General features: G+C 44.2%; 3 protein-coding genes across 3 annotated transcripts; 2 read left to right on the forward strand and 1 right to left on the reverse strand.

The window, feature by feature from the left end:
* Window positions 1-5,384: 5,384 nt before the first annotated feature.
* Window positions 5,385-9,143, forward strand: derl2 (derlin 2). The gene is made up of 7 exons (XM_068335667.1): window positions 5,385-5,539; window positions 6,658-6,723; window positions 7,071-7,144; window positions 7,344-7,437; window positions 7,664-7,859; window positions 7,956-8,046; window positions 8,651-9,143. Exons 1-7 carry the CDS (start codon window positions 5,447-5,449, stop codon window positions 8,754-8,756), a joined length of 720 nt encoding a protein of 239 aa, XP_068191768.1. The 5' UTR covers window positions 5,385-5,446; the 3' UTR covers window positions 8,757-9,143.
* A 154-nt stretch (window positions 9,144-9,297) lies between these two features.
* On the forward strand, window positions 9,298-13,872 carry LOC137608978 (SWI/SNF-related matrix-associated actin-dependent regulator of chromatin subfamily B member 1-like). The gene is made up of 9 exons (XM_068335662.1): window positions 9,298-10,015; window positions 11,291-11,402; window positions 11,486-11,594; window positions 11,810-11,947; window positions 12,070-12,197; window positions 12,352-12,518; window positions 12,648-12,838; window positions 12,948-13,079; window positions 13,377-13,872. Exons 1-9 carry the CDS (start codon window positions 9,926-9,928, stop codon window positions 13,414-13,416), a joined length of 1,107 nt encoding a protein of 368 aa, XP_068191763.1. The 5' UTR covers window positions 9,298-9,925; the 3' UTR covers window positions 13,417-13,872.
* LOC137608971 (stromelysin-3-like) lies at window positions 13,725-25,507 on the reverse strand. Its single transcript, XM_068335639.1, has 9 exons — window positions 25,270-25,507; window positions 20,085-20,362; window positions 17,676-17,819; window positions 16,858-16,991; window positions 16,485-16,699; window positions 16,198-16,402; window positions 15,309-15,569; window positions 13,978-14,830; window positions 13,725-13,862 (listed from the first exon to the last, which is right to left on the reverse strand). Exons 1-8 carry the CDS (start codon window positions 25,378-25,380, stop codon window positions 14,709-14,711), a joined length of 1,470 nt encoding a protein of 489 aa, XP_068191740.1. The 5' UTR covers window positions 25,381-25,507; the 3' UTR covers window positions 13,725-13,862; window positions 13,978-14,708.
* Between the last annotated feature and the right edge of the window lie 62 nt (window positions 25,508-25,569).

The following is a 25,569-nucleotide window of genomic DNA, read 5'->3' on the forward strand; positions in this document are numbered from 1 at the left end:
ACCCAAATACTTTTTTTTTTAGATCAAATATGTCCATTTTCAGTTGGAGTTTTGCAGTCATCTGTTCCATCCAGACTTGTTTTACTCTCTGGTTCCACTAATTTTTTCCCCCAATGGTTCCATGAGCGTTTCCACGACCCCCTATGAGATAATGGAGATAGAAAAGATGATCCGGGCATCTGCTTTCATTAACGTGACCCTTATTCCAGCTCCCAGTCTGTGTTGAAACTAGAGAGTCCTTTGTGAGTGCCCCTCCTCCGTCTGGTGGACACAAATGTCAAAACGTGAGAGGATCTTACTGCCTAGACATGTAAGAACTATAATCTTTACACTGCACCTTAATTATACCATAAAACTGTTGAATTCTGGATGTTTAAAACTTTAAATCATCCTTATGCTAGAAAACATTTCCCCCTTTGTTCTGAAAGTTAAACGTCTGACTTTGTGCTGGTCTATCATGTCAAGAATGACAGAAATGTCGGTGTAATGATTTTGAATTTAGTTTCAGTATTTTTTGTCATTTTCACATTGACTTATTTCTAAGTTAAACAACCAACAATAAGATTTACTCTGTATTTTGTGGCACAACACTCTGATGGCAGTGCAGCGTTTCACTTCAAAACAGGAAGTTGTTCAACAAATGTACATTGTCCTCTAGCCATGGGCCACACAAACCCCTCCAGACAAACTGAACAGATCACCTCAAAGGTGATCAGAAAAGCCTCCAAATATTACAAATCTTGAGGAAACTCACTATTCACCATGAAACAGGAAGTTGAAAGATTATATTGTATAGTGCAGTGTTCCATCGGACCTAGTTTGCAGTTAAGAGAATGTCTTTGTCCAACATGAGTGTCTAACGGCAAAGACAATGCTCGCCCATCTAGATGGAGTCGAGGAGTGGAAACGTAGGACTGGAAGCTCTCTGGTAGGCCGTCTCACGCCAGCGTTGCTCCCGCCATTGACGTATCTTATTTATCAGGTAGTTGCATCCATGGTAGCAGGCCCCCAAGACGAGAATGGACAATACAAACCACAAAATTACAAAAGGACCACCACCAAAATCCTGCAGCGACAAAAGTGTTGCTTTAACCACAGATTTACACTCTGAACAATGTCAATATGTACATAATTTTCTACATAATTTTGTAGAGATGAAGATAATTTTCTGGTTTGCTTTGACACCGTTGGGAGGATTCATTTCATGTTTGGACAGAAAGTGAACAAAATGAACAGACTAGGTTGACTGACTTGTACAGTTAGTTGATTTCAGCAGGGGAGGAGAAAAAAAATGCAATTTTGCTGTTGCGACCGTTAGGATTGGCAAACATTAATCTCGGGGCCGTTGATTCAAACTGTGAAATTGAAATAATGTAAATGTAAAATAATAAATCTTCTATCCAGTTCATTCACTCGTTCATCTTCCTGGCTGCGTAGTCCATGGGGGGTTGTTGCTGGAGCCTATCTTAGCAGATTAAGGCCAGAGGCATGGTACACTCCAGGTGCGATGCCGGTGCACCCTCTTACTGTGTGGCGACAGCGCCACCCACTGGGCCACTGTGCCACCTCTGTGAGGCACAGGTGCTAATTATTGCTCATTCTGGCCAGCTCACATTTTGATATAGCATTTCTGCTCCAGCACAGCACATTCAAGTATTTTAGACAGTGACGAACTTCAAATTCTGAAGACACCTATTCACAGTTATAACAATTAACTGTATTCACTTTTTGTGAGATATTCTACTATAATCTGGACAAGTTTGACATTGAGCTTACCATTGTTGCTTCTTGAAGAAAGTTCTCTAAAAAAAATAGTACCTTTCAAGGACTTTGAGCCTCCTCTTGTCGACCTACACTGATAAACTCTGCTCCTTCACTTACATGTCGTTGATATCAAAGGAATGCTTTTGTGATGTTAGACGTCCTTTCAAGCAGACGTCACCAGGAGGTAAGACTTGTTTAATCTCAGCAGACTCACACATTCAAATATAATGAGTGGGATTACATTTTCTAAGTTTTGGAATCGACTCATCAAAATTTTTATTATTTACATTTAGAAATAATATTTATGCATATGTATTGTAGTTTCTAATTTCCCACCGTCACTGCATTTGAAGGTAAAACAGAGAATTATTACAATATGCAATATTTATTGCTCCCACTGACATACAGCTACACCAATTGGATAAACCAAACATAGAAACGCCATTGTACCACAAATGTTAATAAAGCTGAGCCGTGCATTGGAATGCATGAGTGTCCACTGGAGTGGTGGGCAGCTCACGCAGGAGCTTATGAACAGCTGACCTCTCTTGCCCGCAAATACCTGGCTACCCCTGCTACGTCTGTGCCATGTGAGAGACTCTTCACTCACAGGTAACATCGTTCAAAAGAAGAGGGCAGCCTTACACTCAGACAATGTAAACAAGCTTGTTTGTCTGAGCAACTCACTCAAGGACACAGAGTTGTCTGTTGTCAGTTATTTATTTTATTTAACTGTATTTGTATTGCATTTTTGAGAAATGCACCTGGCCTAATTGGTTTGCTGATGTGCTTGGCCTTTTTTCTTTTCTTTTTCATTTATAAAGCACACTTGACCAATAAAAATGTGGATTTCAAATCTTCTCTTCTTGGTGTATTCTATTGATTAGTCATGCACTGAAATTTAGAATTCAAATTCTTTATTTGGGGGCCTTTAGCAGGTATGAGATTAAAATGCAATTCTTCTTTTCCTTTCGGCTTTTCCCTTCAGGGGTCGCCACAGCGAATCAGTTTCCTCCATCTAACCCTGTCTTCTGCATCCTCTTCTCTCACACCAACTACCTTCATGTCCTCTTTCACTACATCCATAAACCTCCTCTTTGGTCTTCCTCTAGTCCTCCTGCCTGGCAGTTCAAAACTCAGCATCTTTCTACCAATATATTCACTATCTCTCCTCTGGACATGTCCAAACCATCTCAGTCTGGCCTCTCTGACTTTATCTCCAAAACCTCTAACAGGTGCTGTCCCTCTGATGTACTCATTCCTGATCCTATCCATCCTGGTCACTCCCAGAGAGAACCTCAGCATCTTCATCTCTGCTACCTCCAGCTCTGTCTCCTGTCTTTTCTTCAGTGGCACTGTCTCTAGACCAAACAACATCGCTGGTCTCACCACAGTTTTGTACACCTTTCCTTTCATTTTAGCTGAAACTCTTCTATCACACATCACACCTGACACTTTCCTCCACCCGTTCCATCCTGCCTGGACACGCTCCTTCACCTTTTTTCCACTCTCCATTGCTCTGGACTGTTGACCTTAAGGGGAGGTTTGTATAAAAGTCTTCAGTGTGGGTCCTGCCCATTTCCCATCATCCTACTGGTCCAGAGGGCACTCTGTCACACAGTCCACTCCTGTTGATCACCTTCACACAGTTTTTATAAAGTATTTGTTTGCTTGCTGTGTGCAGACTGACTTCCTGAAGGTTTCTGAGGAGAGGAGCGTCCAGCTCTCCCAGCAGGGATCGATGTGGACCTCCAGAAAGGATCTGGCTGCTGCCATGAAACATGGCAGACAATGACTGTGCCTGTATAATGTTGAAAGACCCTGAACTCCAGATGACACCAGGTTACATTACTGATGATGTGTTCAGATGCATCGGAAGATGTATTCAAGAACTAACAGACTCATTATCATAATTATGTTAGCTAGTGTTATTGTATGAGGAAGTCTGGAGTGGCAGAGAAGTATGTTAGAATGGTGCAGGACATGTATGAGGACTGTAAGACAGTGGTGAGGTGTGCTGTAGGTGTGAGGTGGAGGTGGAGGTGGGACTGCATCAGGGATCAGTTCTGAGCCCCTTCCCCTTCTTGTTCGCTATGGTGATGGACAGGCTGACAGACGAAGTTGAGAAAAAAAGAGCTCCAGTGGCCTCTTAAAAGGTTCCATCTGTTCCAATGCTTTAATCTCTGTTTTTAACCCTGCTGTGTTGAACCAGTGTCCCTTTTGTCTCCTTCATGAGACAGTTTTTTTGAATGTTTTTAGTGAGTGTCAGAAACTCTTATCAAATGTTTTTAATCTATTCAGTGAAAATTTTAATATCAGAAATTTTATTTATGGTGCTGGATAAGTCAAGAAGGTAAGTCAACCAAAAAAGTGGCAGTTTTTAAATTTCGTCTCTGGTGAAGCAAAACAGGCGATTTATGAAGAAGAAGAAGCAGAAGAAGAAACGAAACGTCAGAACAGCTTGCCATTAACATGACGACCTGGCAAGAGGCCCAAACAGAAAAACAATAACAACTAAATAAATAACTAACTAACTAACTAACTAACTAACTAACTAACCAGACATAGATAGATAGATAGATGGATGGATAGATAGATAGATAGATAGATAGATAGATAGATAGATAGATAGATAGATAGATAGATAGATAGATAGATAGATAGATAGATAGATAGATAGATAGATAGATAGATAGATAGATAGATACAGTAGATACATAGATAGATACATAGATACATAGAATATTTAGATAGTATTTTTCAATTTCAATTTCAATTTATATTTCAGAATTTAGAGTGAAATTGATATCCTCTTATTCATTCTCTTTTCCGTGATGACCTTCCGTGGTTCTCCTCTTCTTGCCCTTAGTTGCATGGATTAGGCACAGGGCCTTCCTCAGCAACTTCATCAGCATCCTCGGGTTCGGATATACTGACGTCATCCTCGCATTCAGTGCTGCAAGTTTCGCTGTCAGAAAACCAGTCAAACTCCCACCATCTGTAGCTGCAACTGTCATTGCTAACTTCATCATCTTCCTCCCTTGACGTTTTCTTCAATGTTTCAAGTAAGATAATATCTGCTTCATTAACCCCACTTTCATCAACATCTTCTGAATTATAATCATTGTCGTCGATGAGGTCGACCTTCACATTATTGGTGTTGTCAGCATTGTGACCATCAACACTGTTTTCAACATTGCCCATGTTGATCAAGTCCAACATTGACTCCAACTCGCCCATTCAAAAGCCTCCATCTGTCAATGGCCAAGTTGTAAATACTGGGCATATCTGCAGGATCAGTTTAAGAATTATTAATACCATTAAAATATATAGAAACGCAATGTAAATCACTTTACATTAGTTGGACAGCTTGTAAACAAAGTTGTAAACAAAGAAGCCTGTGTAAAGTGATGAAACCACCCCTGACCAGGTATGCCTTGTATATCCAAATGTAATCCGTCTCCATTTCCATTTCTACCATTAAATACAACTTATAACTACCAAAAATAAAAATAAAAAAGAAGAAGAAATGAAAATAAAACAAATACAGATGTGTCCCGTGTTCCTGAATGCAACACGACCCACTGTGAAGGATGACGTTTAGGATGACGTTTAGGATGACGTTTAGGATGACGTTTAGGATGACGTGTCAACAAAGTGCCGGAAGTGACCAGTGTCCAAGATGGCTTACCAGACACTACAACAGGAGTACCTCCAGATTCCTGTTGTGACCCGGGCCTACACGACCGCCTGTGTGCTTACGACTGCTGCCGTGGTAAGACGGATCCGTTACCGGTTATCATCGGGTTAGCACCGGATTAGCCGGACGTAGCCTGGTAGCGGTTAGCATAGCCGCTGTAGCGCCGCCCGTTGGCTGCTAGCTCGATGCTCCAGAGGTGTTCGTGTCTCCGCCTGGGTGCCTGCGGTGGTCGAGCTCTGATCCACGTCACAGAGGTGAACAGTGGTGACGCGTTCCGTGTAATCTCTGGGCCCACTCGGGAGTCCGGCAGCTGCTACTGACCAGGTGCGTGTCGGTCACCGTGGAACACAGCATCGTGCCGGTGAGACCGGGTCAGGTGTTGTGCTGCCGGTCCTGCGGACACACTACCGGGGAGGGTCTGGCCCCGAACGCGTCTGTGGACAGAAATCACGCATCACGACCGGCAGGTCACGCAACGGGTTTCTTCCGGTGGAGGAACGGAACTCATGAACTGTTCAATGTGTTCTCATTTTCTCTTCACACACCTTATAATCACGATTGGTGTTTTCAATTTTTGGCAACTTCAACCGTCATTTTATTTTACTAATCAGCTGCGTGAATGTTTCGTACAGACACACATTACACCAGAAATACACGCATCTGTGTGTGTTTTACTTCAGCCACGCAGGAGTCCGGAATGTTCCACTGTTGTTTCGTTTCTCTGTGACTGCGTGTATTTATTCCTTCAGCAGTCTGACAGGTCGATTAAACACAGACCAGATCAATCAAACACAGATCGAGTCGATCCATTGGGGGCAGCGGTAGTTAGTGACTGAATAGAGCTGACAGACTGAACTGAATACAGAAGAAGTTGATAAACCAGATAATTGTTCATGAACTGAAAACAGACAAGCATTTCAACGGTAAATATCATGTCTTATTCATTGTTGACCTCTATTTTGTCCTGTGTTATTGATTGTTTACTTTTTGTGTCTTTTGTTATTGATTGTTTACCTCTGTTTTGTCCTGTCTTACTGATTGTTTACCTCTGTTTTGTCTTGTGTTATTGACTGTTTATCTCTGTTTTGTCCTGTGTTATTGTTTACCTCAGTTTTGCCCTGTTTTATTGATTGTTTACCTTTGTTTTGCCTTGTGTTATTGATTGTTTACCTCTGTTTTGTCCTGTCTCATAGCAACTAGAGATCATCACACCATTTCAACTCTACTTCAACCCAGATTTAATTCTAAGAAATTACCAGGTGAGTGGTTTGAGTGTGTGTGTGTGTGTGTGTGTGTGTGTGTGCGTGCGTGCGTGCGTGCGTGTGTGTCTGTGTGTGTGTCTGTGTGTGTGTCTGTGTCTGTACCTGCTGTCAATCACTTGTGTGGACTGTTCTGTCAAGCATGTTGTGTAACTGAATGACTTTGACTACCAGCTGACATTTTTGGATTGTACCTATCTGAAGACAAAAAGACAGACTCCTCACGTTACAGAATATAATGTGAGGTCCGGCGTTGTAAATAATACTGTGGTTTATAGTGACGTACAGCAACAGACTCCTCACATTATAGAATGATGTACAGCAGAATGTTTAAATCTGTTTTCTAGGTATGGCGACTCATAACCAACTTCCTATTTTTTGGACCAGTTGGCTTCAACTTCCTGTTCAATATGATCTTTCTGTATCCTTCTGACTGAGTGAGCGTGTCACAAATTCACAGGGAAGCCACGTGGCTTCAGAGGTGAGAGGTGAGGCATGAACTTGTGAACTGACTGTAACCATAGAAACGGATGAGTACTGTAAACTACTGACATAAATAGATGTGATGCGTTCAGGTGCTGCGATGCTTCTGTGTAGGTTCCTCAACCGTCTGCTTCCAGGTACAGATACTGTCGGATGCTGGAGGAGGGCTCCTTCAGGGGACGCACAGCTGACTTTGTCTTCATGTTCCTCTTTGGTGGACTTTTGATGACTGTATCCATCCCATAATTGACTGATTAGTCCTGCTTTTTTTGGTGTTTGTAATTGTAAAGTTAGGAATCTATTCAAGTCATCTTGTAACCCCTGATGTGTTTCTTAACAAATGTCACTGACGTTCCACTCTGGTCTGTGGTTCTCTTTCATATGACAGTAGAGTTGCGTGTTCTGTGTCCATATCCTAGAATCAATACATTTAATGTGTGTTCTTAACGGCGCTCAGATATTTGGGACATTTGTGAGTCTGGTGTTCCTGGGCCAGGCCTTCACCATCATGCTGGTGTACGTGTGGAGTCGGCGGAATCCAAATGTTCGCATGAACTTCTTTGGTCTGCTAAACTTCCAGGCTCCTTTCCTGCCTTGGGTGCTGATGGGATTCTCTCTCCTACTGGGAAACTCCATCATCGTGGATCTTTTAGGTTCCGCAGCGTTGCTGTCATCATTTCCACAAACATACGTTTTGTGGTGTGATCATTTCCAATAAAAAAATGTGATTGTGCCTTTCCCCTCTTGAGGTATTGCTGTGGGTCATGTCTACTTCTTCCTGGAGGACGTTTTCCCCAACCAGCCGGGTGGAGGGAGGTGGCTGAAGACCCCGTCCATCATGTGAGTTTCTAAAACCAGAAGTGAACATTCACATCAGCTGATCTTCAGATGATGTGCTGCTGGTGGCGGTGCTGGAGGAACGCTCACAGGAAGTTGTTCTCTTCATGGGGGAAGTTGTGACACGGTTCTCCACAGCAGACCTGTTTCTAGGGTAGTTTTAGCTTTGTGCTACAACATCAACATTTTGGTATTTATACCCTGGCCACAGGGGCCCCATGGGGCCTCCACAGCCACAAAGGCCCCATGGGGCCTCCCCGGCCACCTGCATGTAACAGATTTAATATCTGGTATTGACAGAATGAAATGACTTTTCGCTGGTGGGACCTAAAGGTTTGTGTGTTCTAACTGATCTTTCTGAAGGTTAGGGTAGATATTATTGATTATTGATTCATTGGATTTAAAGTATGGATCAACCAGGTGACGTCTGAGTGTCGCTGAAAGAAGTTGAACTGAATAGGAGCAGTCAGAGGTTCCCAACCCCCGAGGCGTTGACCGGTTATAGTCCGTGGCTCAGTCGGTACCGGTCTGTGACGTTAAACTGGTCCGAACACCGTTTCCCATGATGCCCGGTGATTCCACTCTTCCTCATTTGTGTCGCCCACAGAAAGATGCTGTTTGACACTCCAGAGGAAGACGCCAACTATAACCCCCTCCCTGAGGAGCGCCCTGGAGGGTTTGCCTGGGGGGAGGGACAGCGGCTCGGAGGTTAAACGTACCCTCAGGTGTGTCTGTCAGGAGACGCCCTTTGAGGGAGGAAGGGGACTAAATGCTGTTTATTTGTTCTGGGAGGATGAAGCCAGAGGAGCAGCGCCTGTCTGGAGATCCCGTCTGTTGTCTTTGTAAATGTCACAAACTCTTCTCGCTGCCAGATCGCTGCTCAGACGCTGCGTGAGGGCACACAGGCTTCACATGGACTTTGGACCGTCGGCCTTTGGGCTTGAGTACCGTTTGTGTTCATCTCAGAAAAATGTTCATGTGCCCAACTGTCAGAAGAACGAGGGAACGATGGCAGCAGTAAAACATTCACCCGATGAATTTATTCAGAATGCAAGAGCATTTTTTCATTTCACTTTTTAAAAATAAATGTGTGAGGCATACGGTTGTTAGTTTTAATGTCTTTGAGGTCTTCACCCCTCACAGAGGATCCAGCATGAAGATCAGCAGTGGTGTTCATTTCTGTCATCTGATCCAGCCTGACTTTCAGCTGTCATGTCTTATTGTCCATTAGGCCATCGTTAATAATTACTGTGATTGTTGTTTCCACTTATTTACACACATGCAGACGTTACTATTTGACCTGCCTGCCTTATCATGTGACCTGGCCCACGGAATATGTGAACCATCACACATGTCAGCAATGTTCCACCTTGATTGAGGGGATGAAATATTCCTAAATGTGAGCCAGGACCTCCACCAATCAGTGGCTGCAATACCCATAAAGCGGTAGACGATGAATGAATGCATGAATGATCAATTCTAGTTTACTGTTACGGTCTGTTCTATACATGTAGTGTGGTTCAAAAGGGTTGGTTTTAATGTAGATCTGCAGACCAAGTCTTCGGTAGGTCAGCAGGGGGCGGTAATGAGCTCAGGCTGTATGTTGCTGTTCCTGGCAATGCGGCGTTTTCGGTTGTCGGAAAAACGAGAATCCCGTTTGCGTCCCGTCTACAAGGGACCTTCAACAGAGCCGTCGCGTCCTGCGTGTGTTTATTCCTGTTTTAATATCGTAGGTGTTCCGCAGAAAGCGAATAAAGGAACTGTCCTCAGCGTGGAACCCTTCTGTGAACTCGTTTTATCGAGTGATCTCATTTCCCACGGTTACCGGATGCTTTGAACGCCTCAGCAGAAGAAAGGGCCGCGTGAGCGTTAGCGACGGAAGATGCAGCTAGCTTTAAGCAAAACGTTCGGCCAGAAGCCCGTCAAGTTCCAGCTGGAGCCGGATGGAGACTTCTACATGGTCGGCTCGGAGGTAAAGGACGGTCTGTGACTCGCTGTGAACGCGTAGCTTCCTCATGGTGGCCCCCAGCGCACCTGGGGCTAGTTAGCTGCTAGTATGCTAACGATACCCAACGATGACTTAAAATAAAATAAAAAAATGTCCGTGAAGACACACACCTAACGCGGGTCCCGTGACGAGTGTCTCCGTGAAAAAGTCTTCACTGAGTTGAGCGGAACGTAAATGAATGAGTCTGATCAATGGAATCCCCAGCCATTACATGAGGAGTCAGAGTCGGGAGTCTCCAAGAATGTTGTCAGGCCCTCAGAAGTGTCTTGTGGTGGGCTTCAAAGATGAGTCAGAGCTTCTGACGGGGTTTGAAGATGAGGAGTCAGAGCTTCTGACGGGGTTTGAAGATGAGGAGTCAGAGCTTCTGATGGTGTTTGAAGATGAGGAGTCAGAGCTTCTGATGGGGTTTGAAGATGAGGAGTCAGAGCTTCTGACGGGGTTTGAATATGAGGAGTCAGAGCTTCTGATGGGGTTTGAAGATGAGGAGTCAGAGCTTCTGATGGGGTTTGAAGATGAGGAGTCAGAGCTTCTGACGGGGTTTAAAGATGAGGAGTCAGAGCTTCTGACGGGGTTTGAAGATGAGGAGTCAGAGTTCTGATGGGGTTTGAAGATGAGTCAGAGCTACTGACGGGGTTTGAAGATGAGGAGTCAGAGCTTCTGACGGGGTTTGAAGATGAGGAGTCAGAGCTTCTGATGGGGTTTGAAGATGAAGAGTCAGAGCTTCTGATGGGGTTTGAAGATGAGGAGTCAGAGCTTCTGATGGGGTTTGAAGATGAGGAGTCAGAGCTTCTGACGGCGTTTGAAGATGAGGAGTCAGAGCTTCTGATGGGGTTTGAAGATGAGGAGTCAGAGCTTCTGATGGGGTTTGAAGATGAGGAGTCAGAGCTTCTGATGGGGTTTGAAGATGAGGAGTCAGAGCTTCTGATGGGGTTTGAAGATGAGGAGTCAGAGCTTCTGATGGGGTTTGAAGATGAGGAGTCAGAGCTTCTGACGGGGTTTGAAGATTAGGAGTCAAGAGTTCTGATGGGGTTTGAAGATGAGGAGTCAGAGTTCTGATGGGGTTTCACTGCCTCTCCAGTGAGTGACTGACTGATTGAACAGAAATTGGACCAATCATGGACCTCAGCTTCCTTATGAGTTAACTGGTTCTGTCTCTGAATCCAGTGCCCCCACCACCACCACCACCACCCCCCCATCAGAATGTTCCTAAGTTTCTGGTTCTGTTCTTCTGTTCTGCAGGTTGGAAACTACCTGCGGATGTTCAGAGGCTCCTTGTATAAACGATATCCGTCTCTGTGGAGGAGGCTGGCTTCGGTGGAGGAGAGGAAGAAGATCGTAGCCTCGTCCCACGGTGAGTGGGTCCTTCAGTACTGACAGTCAGTAACACGGCGTCCCACTCACCTGTCTGTTGATGCATGGCGTTTTCACCTGCAGCCACCAGCGTTACTTTACTGAAGGCCTCAGAATGTGAGGAGATATTCGAGGGAAATGATGAGAAGTACAAGGCGGTGTCCATCAGCACTGAGCCCCCAGCCTACCTCAGGTAGGACACGCCCCCTTCTGCTTATGTATGCTGTTTACTGGGGAAGATGGGAAATGTAGTCAGGATATACACTTTTAGGACCTGGACCCGAAAGAAAGTAGTCTGTGATGTCACGTTCTTGCCTCTTAAAGTGTGTGTGTGTGTGTGTGTGTGTGTGTGTGTGTGTGTGTGTGTGTGTGTGTGTGTGTGTGTGTGTGTGTGTGTCTCCTGTGAAGGGAGCAGAAAGCCAAGCGGAGCAGTCAGTGGGTTCCCACGCTGCCCAACAGTTCCCACCACCTGGACGCCGTTCCCTGCTCCACCACCATCAACCGCAACCGAATGGGCCGCGACAAGAAGAGGACCTTCCCCCTGTGGTGAGACAGGTGGAAACACCCACCACACACACCCAGTCAGTGTGGACACGCCCAGATGAGACCAGATATGAGAATTCTACAGATAAATACCCAGCATTCAGTGCGTGGTGTTATTGTTTTAGCTTCGATGACCACGACCCGGCGGTCATCCATGAGAACGCAGCCCAGATGGAGGCGTTGGTTCCCATTCGTCTGGACATGGAGATCGATGGACAGAAGCTGCGAGATGCCTTCACCTGGAACATGAATGGTGAATAGGAGATGCTGTGTGTGTGTGTGTGTGTGTGTGTGTGTGTGTGTGTGTGTGTCTCCTGTGACTGTCTCCTCAGACATCTAGGAGACGCTCTAGATCTCCTCAGACGTCGGTTCGCTTCCACTGACCTCACCCATCTGCTCCTCCTCAGAGAAACTGATGACTCCAGAGATGTTTGCAGAGATCTTGTGTGACGACCTGGACCTGAACCCTTTGGCCTTCGTCCCTGCTATTGCCTCCGCCATCCGTCAGCAGATCGAGTCCTACCCCACTGACAGCATCCTGGAGGAGCAGGCTGACCAGAGAGTCATCATCAAGGTGGGGGGGTGAACGGTTCCTCAGGAACGTTCCACCGGATGTCCTTGTTCTTGCTGACCAGAGCCGGTCCGTCGGGTCGTTTCGTCCTCCAATATCACGTCTTCATCATGTCTTCTTTTTCTCCTCCAGCTCAACATCCACGTGGGGAACATCTCCCTGGTGGACCAGTTTGAGTGGGACATGTCTGAGAGGGAGAACTCTCCAGAGTCGTTTGCGCTGAAGCTCTGCTCTGAGCTCGGTTTGGGGGGAGAGTTCGTCACCACTATTGCCTACAGCATCCGCGGTCAGCTCAGCTGGCACCAGAGGACCTACGCCTTCAGGTAACCCCGCCCCCCAACGTTCCTTTTTAAGAGGAAGTAGACTTGTCACCAAACGTCTGAATTAACCCTTTGTGAGCTGATGATGGTGCTTGTAATATCCTCCCCCCAGTGAAAATCCACTCCCCACGGTAGAGATCGCCATCCGCAATACGGGCGATGCAGACCAGTGGTGCCCCCTGCTGGAGACTCTCACAGATGCCGAGATGGAGAAGAAAATCCGAGACCAAGACAGGAACACGAGGTGAGACAGGTGTCTGTGTGGGGGGGTGTTGTCGCCCCTCAGCAGGAAGGTTTTAGGTTCATTTCCTGTCTGTTTGGAGTTTATACGTCCTCCCCGTGTGTGTGTGTGTATGGGTTTATTTCTATTATCCGTGTTTCTACTGGATTATCATATTTCTACCACATGTACCAGTTTTGTGTAGATGAAACGTTTCTTTCCATAATCAGTTCTTTTCTTCTAGATAGTAACTTTCTTGTTAATGTAGAACTGTTGAATGAATTTGAATGTTAACGTTTAAATTTTAACATGTTTTATTAGACGTATGAGGCGACTGGCCAACACGGCTCCTTCCTGGTAGGAGCAGCTGACCTTCAGACGACCTTCAAACCTTCTGCCCTCTGGAGACTCATTAAACGCATCCTGTTCAAGCACCTGGACATTCCTGTTACCATGGATACATTCTCACGCGTGGGCAATTTCTATGACGCCACACTGACGTAACACACACACACACACACACACACCTCACCACGCTCCATCAGGTCATGCCTGGTGATGACATCAGAGATGATGTGGCAGTAATCTTGATAGCGTTAGTGTCCGGTTTGTCCAGGACAACGACTGCTGTGGTCCACATCATGATGTCCACCAGATTATGGATATGGTGAAGCATTCAGACCCCTGGATCTGCCCGCTGTAACAGTTACTGGTGCTGTCCTTCCAGGGGGGGGTGGGGGTAAGTGAATGTTACGATGGACTGTAGGGCAGTAGGCCACTAGACACTTTTCATTTCCACAGACTGATCTGAAATGAGATCATGGGGGGTGGGAGGGCATCTGGATGTATTTAAAGCAGCATAAATTGGTGTGTAAATAGTTTCTGCTGCTTGTGGACTGGGGGGGGGGGGGGTGTCTCATACCTTGTCATTTAGTGGACGGGCGTCAGGGTGAGAGACGCTGACGAGAGCCAAAGTGTCTTTTGACTCAGAATCTTGTTACTGTCTGTTCTGTTGCTCTGTTCTCTTTTGTAAAGTTGCTTTATAGTGAACCTGTTTTTATATTAAAAAAAAAAAAAAGACAATAAAAGAAATTGTTACAAGTCACCGGTTTAACATGAATGTTTGCTTCCCCGATGGACACACACCATTCAAAACAATTAATTACAGCTGTGAGGATGATGTTCAGCACAGACTGTTGGTGACGCGCCCCCCCAAATAGTTAACCATTTATTGAAAAAACAGATTTATTCATCTGACACGTGTGTATGTCTCTGTATTTACACACACACACACACACAGAGCATTACGGTACACAGATTGAAAGTACTGTACATCAGAGTGAAGATCAGAGTTTACATGTTGAAGCTGGTTTCACAGAGGCTTCAGTGTCCTGCACTGATTAGAGACGAGAGACGCCCAAACAAGAACTAAACAGTCCTGAAACACGCAGCAGTCAGAGCCCAGTGACATCCATAACAACCTACGGTAGGTTCTGTCCTACAGCTTTGAAAAAAAAAAATTCCTTTACAGACATCATGAGGCACTGAGTTCCTGACACACACACACACACACTACTTGTTGCAGTGGTTGTGGAAATTGTGGACGGGGTTTGAGCGTCTTGTCCTGACCCGGTTATCTAGTGGGGGGGCACATTATCTAGGGGGGGCACAGCCAAAGAAATCCATGCCGATACTGCGGGGGTAGCCTTCCAACAGCTTCAGCTCCACAGGGTCAAACTTCCAATAGTAGGGTCCCCTCAGGAAGTGGGCGTAGCCTGTCCGAGACAAGAGAAGGGTCACGTCAAGGTCTTTCAGCAAATCCAGCAAAGAAAGGAAGTTAGCATCTTCTGAAGTTAGCATGTGTTGCTTTTAAATGTGTTCTAGATGTGCTTCTGAAAAAAAGGTTTGGAGTGTGATAAGTTTCATCCAGTTCACTAGAATTAAACCTGGAGATTAATCTCACTGACGAGACCTTACCATTATCTACAACATACACATTAATACAAGAATGCTGATGCCGTACCAGTTCATAAACTAAAAAATAGCAGCACGTTTGTGTCATCCGATGGCAGTTAGAAGGCTGGAAGGGTTTTTCTGGTTTATTACCAAAACAACCAACCAACTTACAAGGTTAGATTGCGTCTCAATCCATTTGAGTCCAACCTTTTTCTGGTTGTGCCTGGGAAAAAGGTTCCAGCTTTTAAATAACAGCTCTGATTCCATTCCAGGGTTAAATCTCATAGGCATTCTTACCATATTCGTCTCGAAAGGCGGCATCGACGTCACCGGGAATTCCTTCCCATTCATTCATACTACGAGGATGGACATCCTCAATGCGATTCTCCCGGGGACTGAAGAGCCAGTAAGAAGCCGACTTGAGCAGGTAGACTTTCTCAATGTGGTCGTCCCCCCACTTCAGGGCTGCTTGAATGTCTGTTACAGAAAGTCCAAGCCGCCACACCGAATCTGGTCCTGTGATCTTCCTCTCAGCATCAAACACCCAGTAGCTGCTACCTGTCATGGTCAAGAGAATTCCATCTGAACTGAACCTCGTCCCACGTCATGGACTAGAATAGTAGTTCTAACCACAATAAAGGCATCAGACAAGAGTCATTAGCGCTATCATCCATCATGTCCACAGTGCCTCTGTTCTCAACAGGAAATACACAGACATGATTATAACCACCAATTTAGACATTCAGCAAAACTGGAAACTAACAGGATTGTGGTTATAAAATCTTTTTAGATACAGGTAAACCTCGGCTTACATCATTAATTGCTTTCAGGAGACACAATGTTATTTGAAAAACAATTCAAGTCCAATGAACCCGTCTCCAGGCTAAAGTGAAGATAACCATTCCCAGTTCTATCTTGAACTTTATTTTTGAAAGCATTTTCAGAAATATTTGATTAATATGAATTTATTTTAAGATTACAAACAACTAAATTAATTTTTTTAAATATAATACAGAAAAGAACGATTTACTAGTGATTTTAGGATTCTAATGACTCTATCTCTATTAAGTCTTTGCATGGTCTACAAAAGATGTCCACTAAATGATCCAATAAGACATCCGATCTATGTGACTGAGTTGAGCACTGAGAGATTCACACAGTTTAAGTTTCTTTCTTTATGACCGACCTTGGAAGAACCAGATGTTCCCGGCTTTGTCTTCATACGCTGCATCGATGTGGTCAGGAATGCCCGTCCAGTGACGTGAGGTCAGTGCTGGATAGCCAGGCTGTAGCTTCCAGTTACGGATACGCCAAACGTACCGGGACTTAAAGAAGAACAGCTCTCCTCGGATCATGGACACAGCGTCAAAGTCTGTCCTGCAGGCATCCGGCTAAAGACATGCATAGCACTGATATCACTGTGTGAACTAATACGCATTGATCTGACGACCAGTCCCAGAATGATGGTCTCACCATTCCAATGTCTATCTCGTTGGTCTCGGTCATCTCGGGTGGCACATGTGGGGGGGGACCATACAGATACTGGATGCCCCTCTTATCATCCTCACTCAGCTGCAGAGGATATGAGTCACTGTAGAAAGGACTCATCACCGAATCAGGCTCAAAGGAGTGCTTCAGACCCAGAACATGGCCAAACTCATGAGCTGCCACTTGTAGGAGGTCAGTACCTAAGAGAGCAGCAAAGCAAAGATGATGGGAACACTCAGGTAGACGATGTAGGCATGTCCATCAAGTCAGGACAACAAATGAAGCCTATAAAACCAGGTTTTAATGTGACTTCAAAAAATAGTTTTCACAACACAGTCTCTATTTTAAACGGACTCACCCACATTGTTGCCCATGGTCCAATCCTCATCATAGTCAAAGTGGACTTCCCCCTGTCTGTGAGTCCTGGGGAAAAAGGCATGGGCAAGGATTCCTCCAGGACCATCAAACGGTAGGCTGTCCCCATGCCAATATCTGTGAAGACCTTCCATTGTTCAGTGTTTGTAGGAAGCATCTGAAGCCAGTCTTGAAGGACTAACATGCTGGATATGAGGATTCAAATGGGATAGAAAGCACACAAGTGTCTGCAGACCAAGGCCCAACAGTTCCAGATGTGTGTGATGCTAATGATGCTCCTGTTCTCTCCGGCAGCCCAGCCTGTCCCAGTCTATCCCAGTCTGGGTCTCTGGCTGGTGTTACCTTCATCAGGTTCCTAACTTATCTCATCAGAAGTACTTGGCTGCTATATTTTACAACTGCACTTTGCTAAAGTGGACCACTTTGACAACCGTATGAGAGCTTAAGAGGAAAGTCAGTGCAGACAAATGTGTGAGTCTGTTAATGGAGCTGTAACTGAAATCAGTGCTGCTGGACTTTTCACCTCTTCACATGTTTCTCCTTTCTCCATGACCAAGTAGAAGGTGAAAAACCTTCTCAGAGCATCCTAACATTGTTTTTGAATTTTTAGTGAACATCAACATTCATTTCACTCTTGTATTGACATTAGGGTCATTACATAAAGGCATGTTAACATTGTTTAGTATGGACGAGCTACGCCTGTGTGTTAACTAGCTGCAGCTTCAGTGATGATGGAGAAGTGTGTGAATACATCCATTCACTATGTGCTGACCCTAACCCTAACCTGGGAACCGTTCTCACCTGCTGAAATCGACCATGAAGTCTGCTTTCTCTGTCGTGACCTCTCTGAACCTCAGAGGAGTCACTGCACTCCACACCCCCAACGCCTCCTGGAGGACACGCCTGACTCCGCCCTCACTCATCTGCCAGGGGAAACGCACGATCCTATTGGACAATCACACACACACACACACACACACACACACACACACACACACACACACACACACACACACACACACACACACACACACACACACACACACACACACACACACACACACACACACACACACACACACACCATTATTAAGAATCGTTTTCCCACTCCTAGTAGATGCCAATTGACAACCAATCAAATCACGTTAGGAAATTGATCAGAGCCAAAATGAGAAACAAAAAGAATACGGAAAGTATTCAGACCACTTTAAATCTCTTGCTCTTTGTTTCATTGCAGCCATTTTCTAAAATCAAAAAAGTTCATTTTATTTCTCTTTAATGTACACTCAGCACCCTACCTTGACAGAAAAAAAGTGAAATGTAGACATTTTCGCAAATTTATTAAAAAAGAAAAACTGAAATATTGCATGGTCATAAGTATTCAGACCCTTTGCTGTGACACTCATATTTAACTCACATGCTGTCCATTTCTTCTGGTCCTCCTTGAGATGGTTCTACTCCTTCATTGCAGTCCAGCTGTGTTTAATTAAACTGTTTGGACTTGATTAGAAAAGGCACACCTGTCTATATAAGACCTTGCAGCTCACAATGCATGTCAAAGCAAATGAGAATCATGAGGTCGAAGGAACTGCCCAAGGAGCTCAGAGACAGAATTGTTGCAAGGCACAGATCCGGTCAAGGTTACAAAAGAATTGATGCAGCACTCAAGGTTCCTAAGAGCACAGTGACCTCCATACTCCTCAAATGGAAGAAGTTTGGGACGACCAGAACTCTTCCTAGACCTGGCCGTCCAGCCAAACTGAGCAATCGTGGGAGAAGAGCCCAGGTGAAAGAGGTAAAGAAGAACCCAAAGATCACTGTGGCTGAGCTCCAGAGATGCAGTAGGGAGATGGGAGAAAGTTCCACAAAGTCAACTATCACTGCAGCCCTCCACCAGTCAGGGCTTTATGGCAGAGTGGCCCGACGGAAGCCTCTCCACAGTGCAAGACATATGAAAGCCCGCATAGAGTTTGCCAAAAAACACCTGAAGACTCCCAGACTATGATAAACAAGATTCTCTGGTCTGATGAGACAAAGATTGAACTTCTTAGCATTAATTCTCAGCGGTATGTGTGGAGAAAACCATGCACTGCTCATCACCTGCCCAATACAATCCCAACAGTGAAACATGGTGGTGTCAGCATCATGCTATGGGGGTGTTTTTCAGCTGCAGGGACAGGACGACTGGTTGCAATTGAAGGAAAGATGAATGCAGCCAAGTACAGAGATATCCTGGAAGAAAACCTCTTCCGGAGTGCTCAGGATCTCAGACTGGGCAGAAGGTTTACCTCCCAACAAGACAATGACCCGACGCACAAAGCTAAAATAACAAAGGAGTGCCTTCGGAACAACTCTGCGACCATTCTTGACTGGCCCAGCCAGAGCCCTGACCTAAACCTAATTGAGCATCTCTGGAGAGACCTGAAAATGGCTGTACACCAACATTCAACATCCAACCTGATGTAACTGGAGAGGATCTGCAAGCAAGAATGGCAGAGGATCCCCAAATCCAGGCGTGAAAAACGTGTTGCATCATTCCCAAGAAGACTCATGGCTGTACTGGATCAAAAGGGTGCCTCTACTCAATACTGAGCAAAGGGTCTGAATACTTACGAACATGCGATATTTCAGTTTTTCTTTTTTAATAAATTTGCAAAAATATCTTTTTTTTTTCTGTCAAGATGGGGTGCTGAGTGCACATTACTGAGAAATAAAATGAACTTTTTTGATTTTAGCCAACGGCTGCAATGAAACAAAGAGTGAGAAATTTAAAGGGGTCTGAATACTTTCTGTACCCACTGTACTTAAGCATTACCAAAATAACTAACTCAGACTACTTGCTAATAACTCAGTAACCTCAAATCCAGCAGGTTGAACCCTACAGCCTTCTTTAGGGGTGAGTGGCTGCGGGATTGATGCTGAAATGTTCTATTATATTAAGGGTACATGTTTAAACTCTGCTCTGGCGGCTGGTGATTAATGAACCTGTGGTCCCCTTGCTGCAGTGACTTCGTGGGCCACCGTTGCATTGTAGTGAATGTAGTGTTGGTGTGTGCTGGTGGCTGTGGCCTGCGGGCCGGTTCTAATAGTAATTTAATAAAATCCATGGAGCCATAGGTAATTCATTGGGGGAAGGGCCTTGACTTTGACATTTGAGCTAGCAGGATAACATTTATTGATATACTCACACATAGAGGCTCTATTTCTTACTTGTAAGTCAGGTCAGTCTTCTCCCATCCCCCTCCAAACAGCGCAAATCTCTTCTTGCGCTGTCGTTTGCTCAGACTTCCCTTCCTCTTCAGGCTGAAGTTGGACAATCTGACAGGCATTAAGGTAGCATAGTCTGGGACTCCACACCAAGGCCGCTTCAAGAACCCTGTGCCTTTTTTGGATTCCAGTTCAGACACTAAATGGTTGTCATTTAGAATGTGCAGCTCATGTCTTTGCCCCTTTGTTACATCATCTTGGCTGCTGCTGTGAGGCCATCCCTGCAGAGAAAGTCTCAGTCACTGAGGTCAACATACAGCGATAGAATCTTTATTATCCACGATAGATGCTAGCAAATAAATAGTGATCAACTTACAATGTCCATCTATATGCTAATGGAACAATTTTGTGAAACATTAGCTCAGCTTTTCTTAAAAAAATCTTTTATATTCCTAAGACATATTTCTTAATTTTTTTTTACAAGATCACAAATCTCTGAAGTTCCAATTGTTATCCACGCTAGCAATTAAATGCAAGTGTTGCAGTATTATAAATACTTGGGTTTCACATCAGATAGCAGTTTCTTTTACAGAGTGTCACATTGTTTGATTGACGGCCACAGACGAACGTAATGACACAAAAAAACATGATAGTTTTGGTCCAGCACTGAGGGGCAGTGTGTAGCCCTGCTCTCTGACAGTTTGGGGAGGCCACGGAGGAGGACTATCGGTCAGCCTCGAAATTCTGGCAAACTATTCGGCGCCTCAGGAGGTTTTGTTCCCCTGTTGAGTCAGTGTACCTCGGTGAAAACATAGGGGAAACATAGTTCATAGTTTTTTCCTTGCCCCGTTTCTATCCCCATTGTATTTCTTTTCCACCCAACCAGTCAAGGTGTATGGCCGCCCTTCAGAGTGAGGGTCCTGACCAGAATTTATTCTTGTTCTGGAGGGTTCTGTTGGGTCTGTTAAAACGCTGAAGTAATTAAGCACGTTATAAATAAAAGTTGAGTGATTGAAATGTACAATCACCCTTAAACGGCATCTTTAAAATGCTTGTTTGGCTCATCTGCCAGTTTAAAGTTCAGTTCACAGTTCAGATGATGGCACTTCCTGAAGCTCATACAGTACTGACTCACACTCCTTCAGTTAAGTAAATTACCTGCTGACAGAGACTGGTGCTGTCTTCCTGATTAGACTAACAGCCAGCTAGGTCAGCTTTTACATTAGCCTATAATTGCTAGTGAAGTTGAGGTTCAGACTTGCTGAGTGAAATTATATATTAGTTTTGGCAAAACTAATATATAATTTCACTCTTTTTTTCTATTTGCTTAAATAGTTATGATGTTACTAATAAAAACATTAACAGTTTGTTTAGTTTTTATATTGTACTATTGGCGAAACTCAATCCTTGCATATGCTTCTACCGTATATTCTGTTATTACTTTTGGGATGCATAATCATCATGTTGGGATGCACAAATTTTTCTTGAAGCGTATCCCAGGGATGCACTACTTTCTTGAGGTAAAATGAACTCTGCATATAGTTACCTAACTACTGTGTGAGGAAGCAGGACTGACAAGAACTATCTGATACAGCAGGATGTCAGGTACGTTCCCCTCCATACAGAATAACCAGAAGGATTTTTTTAAAGTACATTTATCTTCTGTCTCAGTTTAAGGTGAGTGTCAGAACTGCGGTGGGACTGCAGGCAGACAGAGAGTCTTCTTTGGACCCTTGGAGGCAGAGCTTGCATGTCCCCACAGGACTCTGTGGTTGTGTCTCACTCAGCTTCGCATACCCAAACTCAAAAAGTTAGTCCACAAACAACAGAATGACTGTTTTAGCTGGCAAACAGCATCTGTTTTTCATTGGGGATTCTTATTGATGTCACTCCAAATGGAAATGTGGCACATGCAAGTATTGGCATGCACACAACAATGAAACCTATAAGACACACTGATACAGATTTATTCTACAAACCCCCTCAAAGCTACACAGTATGAGCAGATGTCTGGAAATTCCCAGGTGAGTCATAACATCAGACCATCTGCAGTAGAACACGGGCTGTGTTCCAAAGGATTTACAGAATGCTGAGCTGACATAACCTAGAGTGGCTACGTTTACTCCTAGCATAACTAAACATGAGGAGAATCCAACTCGAAAACTTAAACCACAAGATGGCAACATGATAAGACAATACACAGAAAAGTTATTCAAACATGATATAACTGATGTGCATGGTGGAAGAAATCTCTTGAATAAATATTGAACTGAAAAACATCTGAGATACAAACAAATTTACTTATTAAGGAAAGTGGAAAGAATGTGAGCTGGATAAAGAGGATCAGGATGCCTGGTGATGAGACGCTGATCCCAACACAAACAACTCTCTATAAGGCCTTTGTTAGTTTTGAACAGTTCTGCTTCAGCTGCAGTTGCTGCTATATAGACATAACTTTAAGGCCCATCAGGCCTGTCTGATAAAATTAAACTCTCTTCCAAATTCCAAACTAATTAGTTTCTTGTGAATCCCTTTTAAATAAGTTTCCGTGAAAATTAGAGATGAAAAAGATTCCTAAATTCGATGGTTTCTTCCTTCAGACCTTCCAACGAGATTCATGGCGATGCTTGAAGTCTTGCATGGAAATAATAAAAACGTTTGGAAACCTCTTCTATACATCCCTCTGTCTGGATTCATGGGCTCTTCCTCACCTGTTCAACACTTCACCAAATTTCTTGAAATCTGTGAAGCTCTTTTAGCATACAGCTAACTGCTACCAGATAAACAAAACAAGCTGTCCTTTCCATAAATTTGGAATTTGGAGTTAGGAACTGAATCAAGTGGACTTCACCCCAGTCCAGACGTTTTCACAGCATAACTGAGAGATTGTCTTAGGTCATCACCTCACAAACATTTTTAATCTAGTCATTATTATGAATACATAACACCAGTGATCACATGTGACTCTCAGTAGGATGAGAAGGATCTGTGAAGGCTCAAGCCTGACGTACTGAGTTACCCTCCTACAAGAAAAATGTGCCTCATAGATGTTTCAGCTGGCCTGAGGATCTAGATCCCTTTTCCTGCGTATGACGACTGTCTCATAAAGAGGTGTCTGGAGGACGGTCCTGATTGCACAGCACACTGAAGCTTAGTCATACAAGTGCATCAGACAGAGTCTCTATAAATGCTTTTTACTCACGATGAAAACCATTGACTTGAATGTCAATGCAGCTGTTTCATTAACTAGTCCTCTGATTTATGCCAGTTTTGCTGAAGTTCTTCTGCCAGCAACACCCCGCCCCCTCTCCTCCTGGGGGGATGCCCCACGGCGTTGCAAGGTGTTGGTTGTTTTCTGGGGGCTACTCCCAGTTGGTCAGTCCGCAAACCCTCTCCTGAAGAGTTCTAGAAGCATTGCTATGCCCATCCAGAGGCAGTAATCCACCTCCAGCACCAGCTCCTCATAGAGGACACATCCAACATACCGAGGAGCAGTGGCTGACTCCAGGAGTAAAAAGATGTTTACATTATTTTCTGCACTATAAGGTGCACTGGACTACAAGGAACACCTTCAATGAATGACCTATTTTAAAACTTTTTTCATATGTAAGGCACACTGGATTATAAGGCGCATTTGGTTATAAGGTTCACCTTCAATGAACGGCCTATTTTAAAACCTTTTTTTATATGTAAGGTGCACTAGATTATAAGGAGCACTGTCAGTTTTTGAGAAAATTAAAGACTTTTAAGTGTGCCTTATAGTGCGGAAAATACTTCATTTTAACCAGCTGATGGTGGAGTCAAGGCTCATGGTAGAGTCACAGCCTGAGGTGCTAGTAGACATCCTTTAGCTCTGCTTGCTTGGTGATTATTACCATCTTCTGCTGATTACTTTGAGATTCATTAATAAATACTTTACACTTAAAGAAGAATAAACTGAATAACGTGTTTGCTCCGTTTTTCTCTCAGCTGAAAAAAAGATTTGAACAACAGAATGCAACTGGAAGACAGATATAAAGATAATACACAAATAAACATGAGCGCCACTCCTCAAGATGAACATGAAGACATGTTTGTGAGGAGCGAGGAGTCCAGATGCTAAACACAAGTCCAAGGAGATCAATGCAACCGCTTCCTGTTTGGCTTACTAATGCCATCTTTTATTGTTATCACAGTAAAATAAAAATGAAAATGTGTATAAAAATAAAATGTGAATTAGATCACATTATTAATTAGATGGCATAATTAGAGCCACACGTCTAACTTGGTGTATACGTTATGCACCCATCTACTTCTGATCATATAATGAGTATTTCAGTGTTGGAATGCTGCAGTGTCGTATGGCCTCTTGCTCAATCCTGCTTCTCATTTTCCCTCAAATCAGCAAAAAGAGCAATGTTTAAAGAAAACCCCCGGCTACAGATAACTTGCCTCTGCATGTTTAATCTCACTGTTGATGAGCATAAGCGAAAACCTGCCAGGGTGGCCAATCAGCTGTGAGTGGGTTGGAACAGAGGAAGCTTCATTCAGGTTTACGTACAACAGCAACACCAGATGAACATCCAACACCAGAAATATCACCCTGAACCATTTATACAGAAGTACAGTGACTTCCTACTACATCTAAAGCTTCATACTATCTCTAAAACATCGTGACATGCGTACCAAAAAGAAATTATAGTATTTTGTTCATTTGAAGTAATATTGATGTAAACGGTGTGACACAAATGCACTGATCTATGGATGAGGAGAGGGAAGAACACGAGTCACACGAGAGGAGAGGCAGCAATTTTCAGGTACATGAAGCACATTTCTATTTATTATTCACTCACATTATGTATGTTGATGTGATTAAGTACTTTATCAATAAAGGTTGACTGAAATTGATTAACTGAAACACTGGGAAACGTGCTGCTGATTCCATCAAACTGTGAATCATCTGATCCAAGAGCCGATCAATAATGTTATTAATATTAATGATCATGTTAATAATACAATAATCTTCAATCTATCAGCAGTCTGATACTCTTTGTGTAGATCAGTATAATTCTTAATTTCCCTCAGGGAGTCTTCCCCAGGGATTAATGAAGTTCTCTCTAGGTGGTCAGCACCAGCTGACAGTAAGAAGTCAGGTGGAATCTAAATGTAAACCCCTTTTCTCCACAGATCCACGTTCGGGTGGACTCACCTGGAGTTTCCCGTACCTGCCCACGGTCCTCCCGCCGCGCACCGGCGCTGACTGCCCGGACCAGAAAAGCGGCAGAGAGCAGATGCTGGCGCAGAACACGACCAGCCGCATCCTCCCGAGACCCGGACTGGAACTGGCGGAGTGGACTGTGTGACGGAGGCGTGACGTAATGACCTGCCGCTGGAGGGTCCGTGCGGGACTCCGTCCTTTTCAAATCACATTTTATAGTTTAGTTTGGAACGCTACACCAACCACGTGACTTAACCCCTTCCATTCCAAACGTCCCTACAGCCAAAAAGC

The sequence above is a fragment of the Antennarius striatus genome, chromosome 15 (assembly GCF_040054535.1).
Source record: "Antennarius striatus isolate MH-2024 chromosome 15, ASM4005453v1, whole genome shotgun sequence".
NCBI classification, from domain to species: Eukaryota; Metazoa; Chordata; class Actinopteri; order Lophiiformes; family Antennariidae; genus Antennarius; species Antennarius striatus.

What these genes read in the sequence shown, in the direction of transcription:
- derl2 (XM_068335667.1), top strand. Translation starts at nt 5,447, where the DNA reads ATGGCTTACCAGACACTACAACAGGAGTACCTCCAGATTCCTGTTGTG. An exon ending in TTGGTGGACTTTTGATGACT is followed by an intron (nt 7,438 to 7,663) that starts GTATCCATCCCA and finishes AACGGCGCTCAG; the next exon opens with ATATTTGGGACATTTGTGAG. An exon ending in CATCATCGTGGATCTTTTAG is followed by an intron (nt 7,860 to 7,955) that starts GTTCCGCAGCGT and finishes TCCCCTCTTGAG; the next exon opens with GTATTGCTGTGGGTCATGTC.
- LOC137608978 (XM_068335662.1), top strand. Translation starts at nt 9,926, where the DNA reads ATGCAGCTAGCTTTAAGCAAAACGTTCGGCCAGAAGCCCGTCAAGTTC. An exon ending in GAGCCCCCAGCCTACCTCAG is followed by an intron (nt 11,595 to 11,809) that starts GTAGGACACGCC and finishes TCTCCTGTGAAG; the next exon opens with GGAGCAGAAAGCCAAGCGGA. An exon ending in CTTCACCTGGAACATGAATG is followed by an intron (nt 12,198 to 12,351) that starts GTGAATAGGAGA and finishes GCTCCTCCTCAG; the next exon opens with AGAAACTGATGACTCCAGAG.
- LOC137608971 (XM_068335639.1), bottom strand. Translation starts at nt 25,380, where the DNA reads ATGCGGCTGGTCGTGTTCTGCGCCAGCATCTGCTCTCTGCCGCTTTTC. An exon ending in AAGACTGACCTGACTTACAA is followed by an intron (nt 17,820 to 20,084) that starts GTAAGAAATAGA and finishes ATTGTCCAATAG; the next exon opens with GATCGTGCGTTTCCCCTGGC. An exon ending in GACCATGGGCAACAATGTGG is followed by an intron (nt 16,700 to 16,857) that starts GTGAGTCCGTTT and finishes CTGCTCTCTTAG; the next exon opens with GTACTGACCTCCTACAAGTG.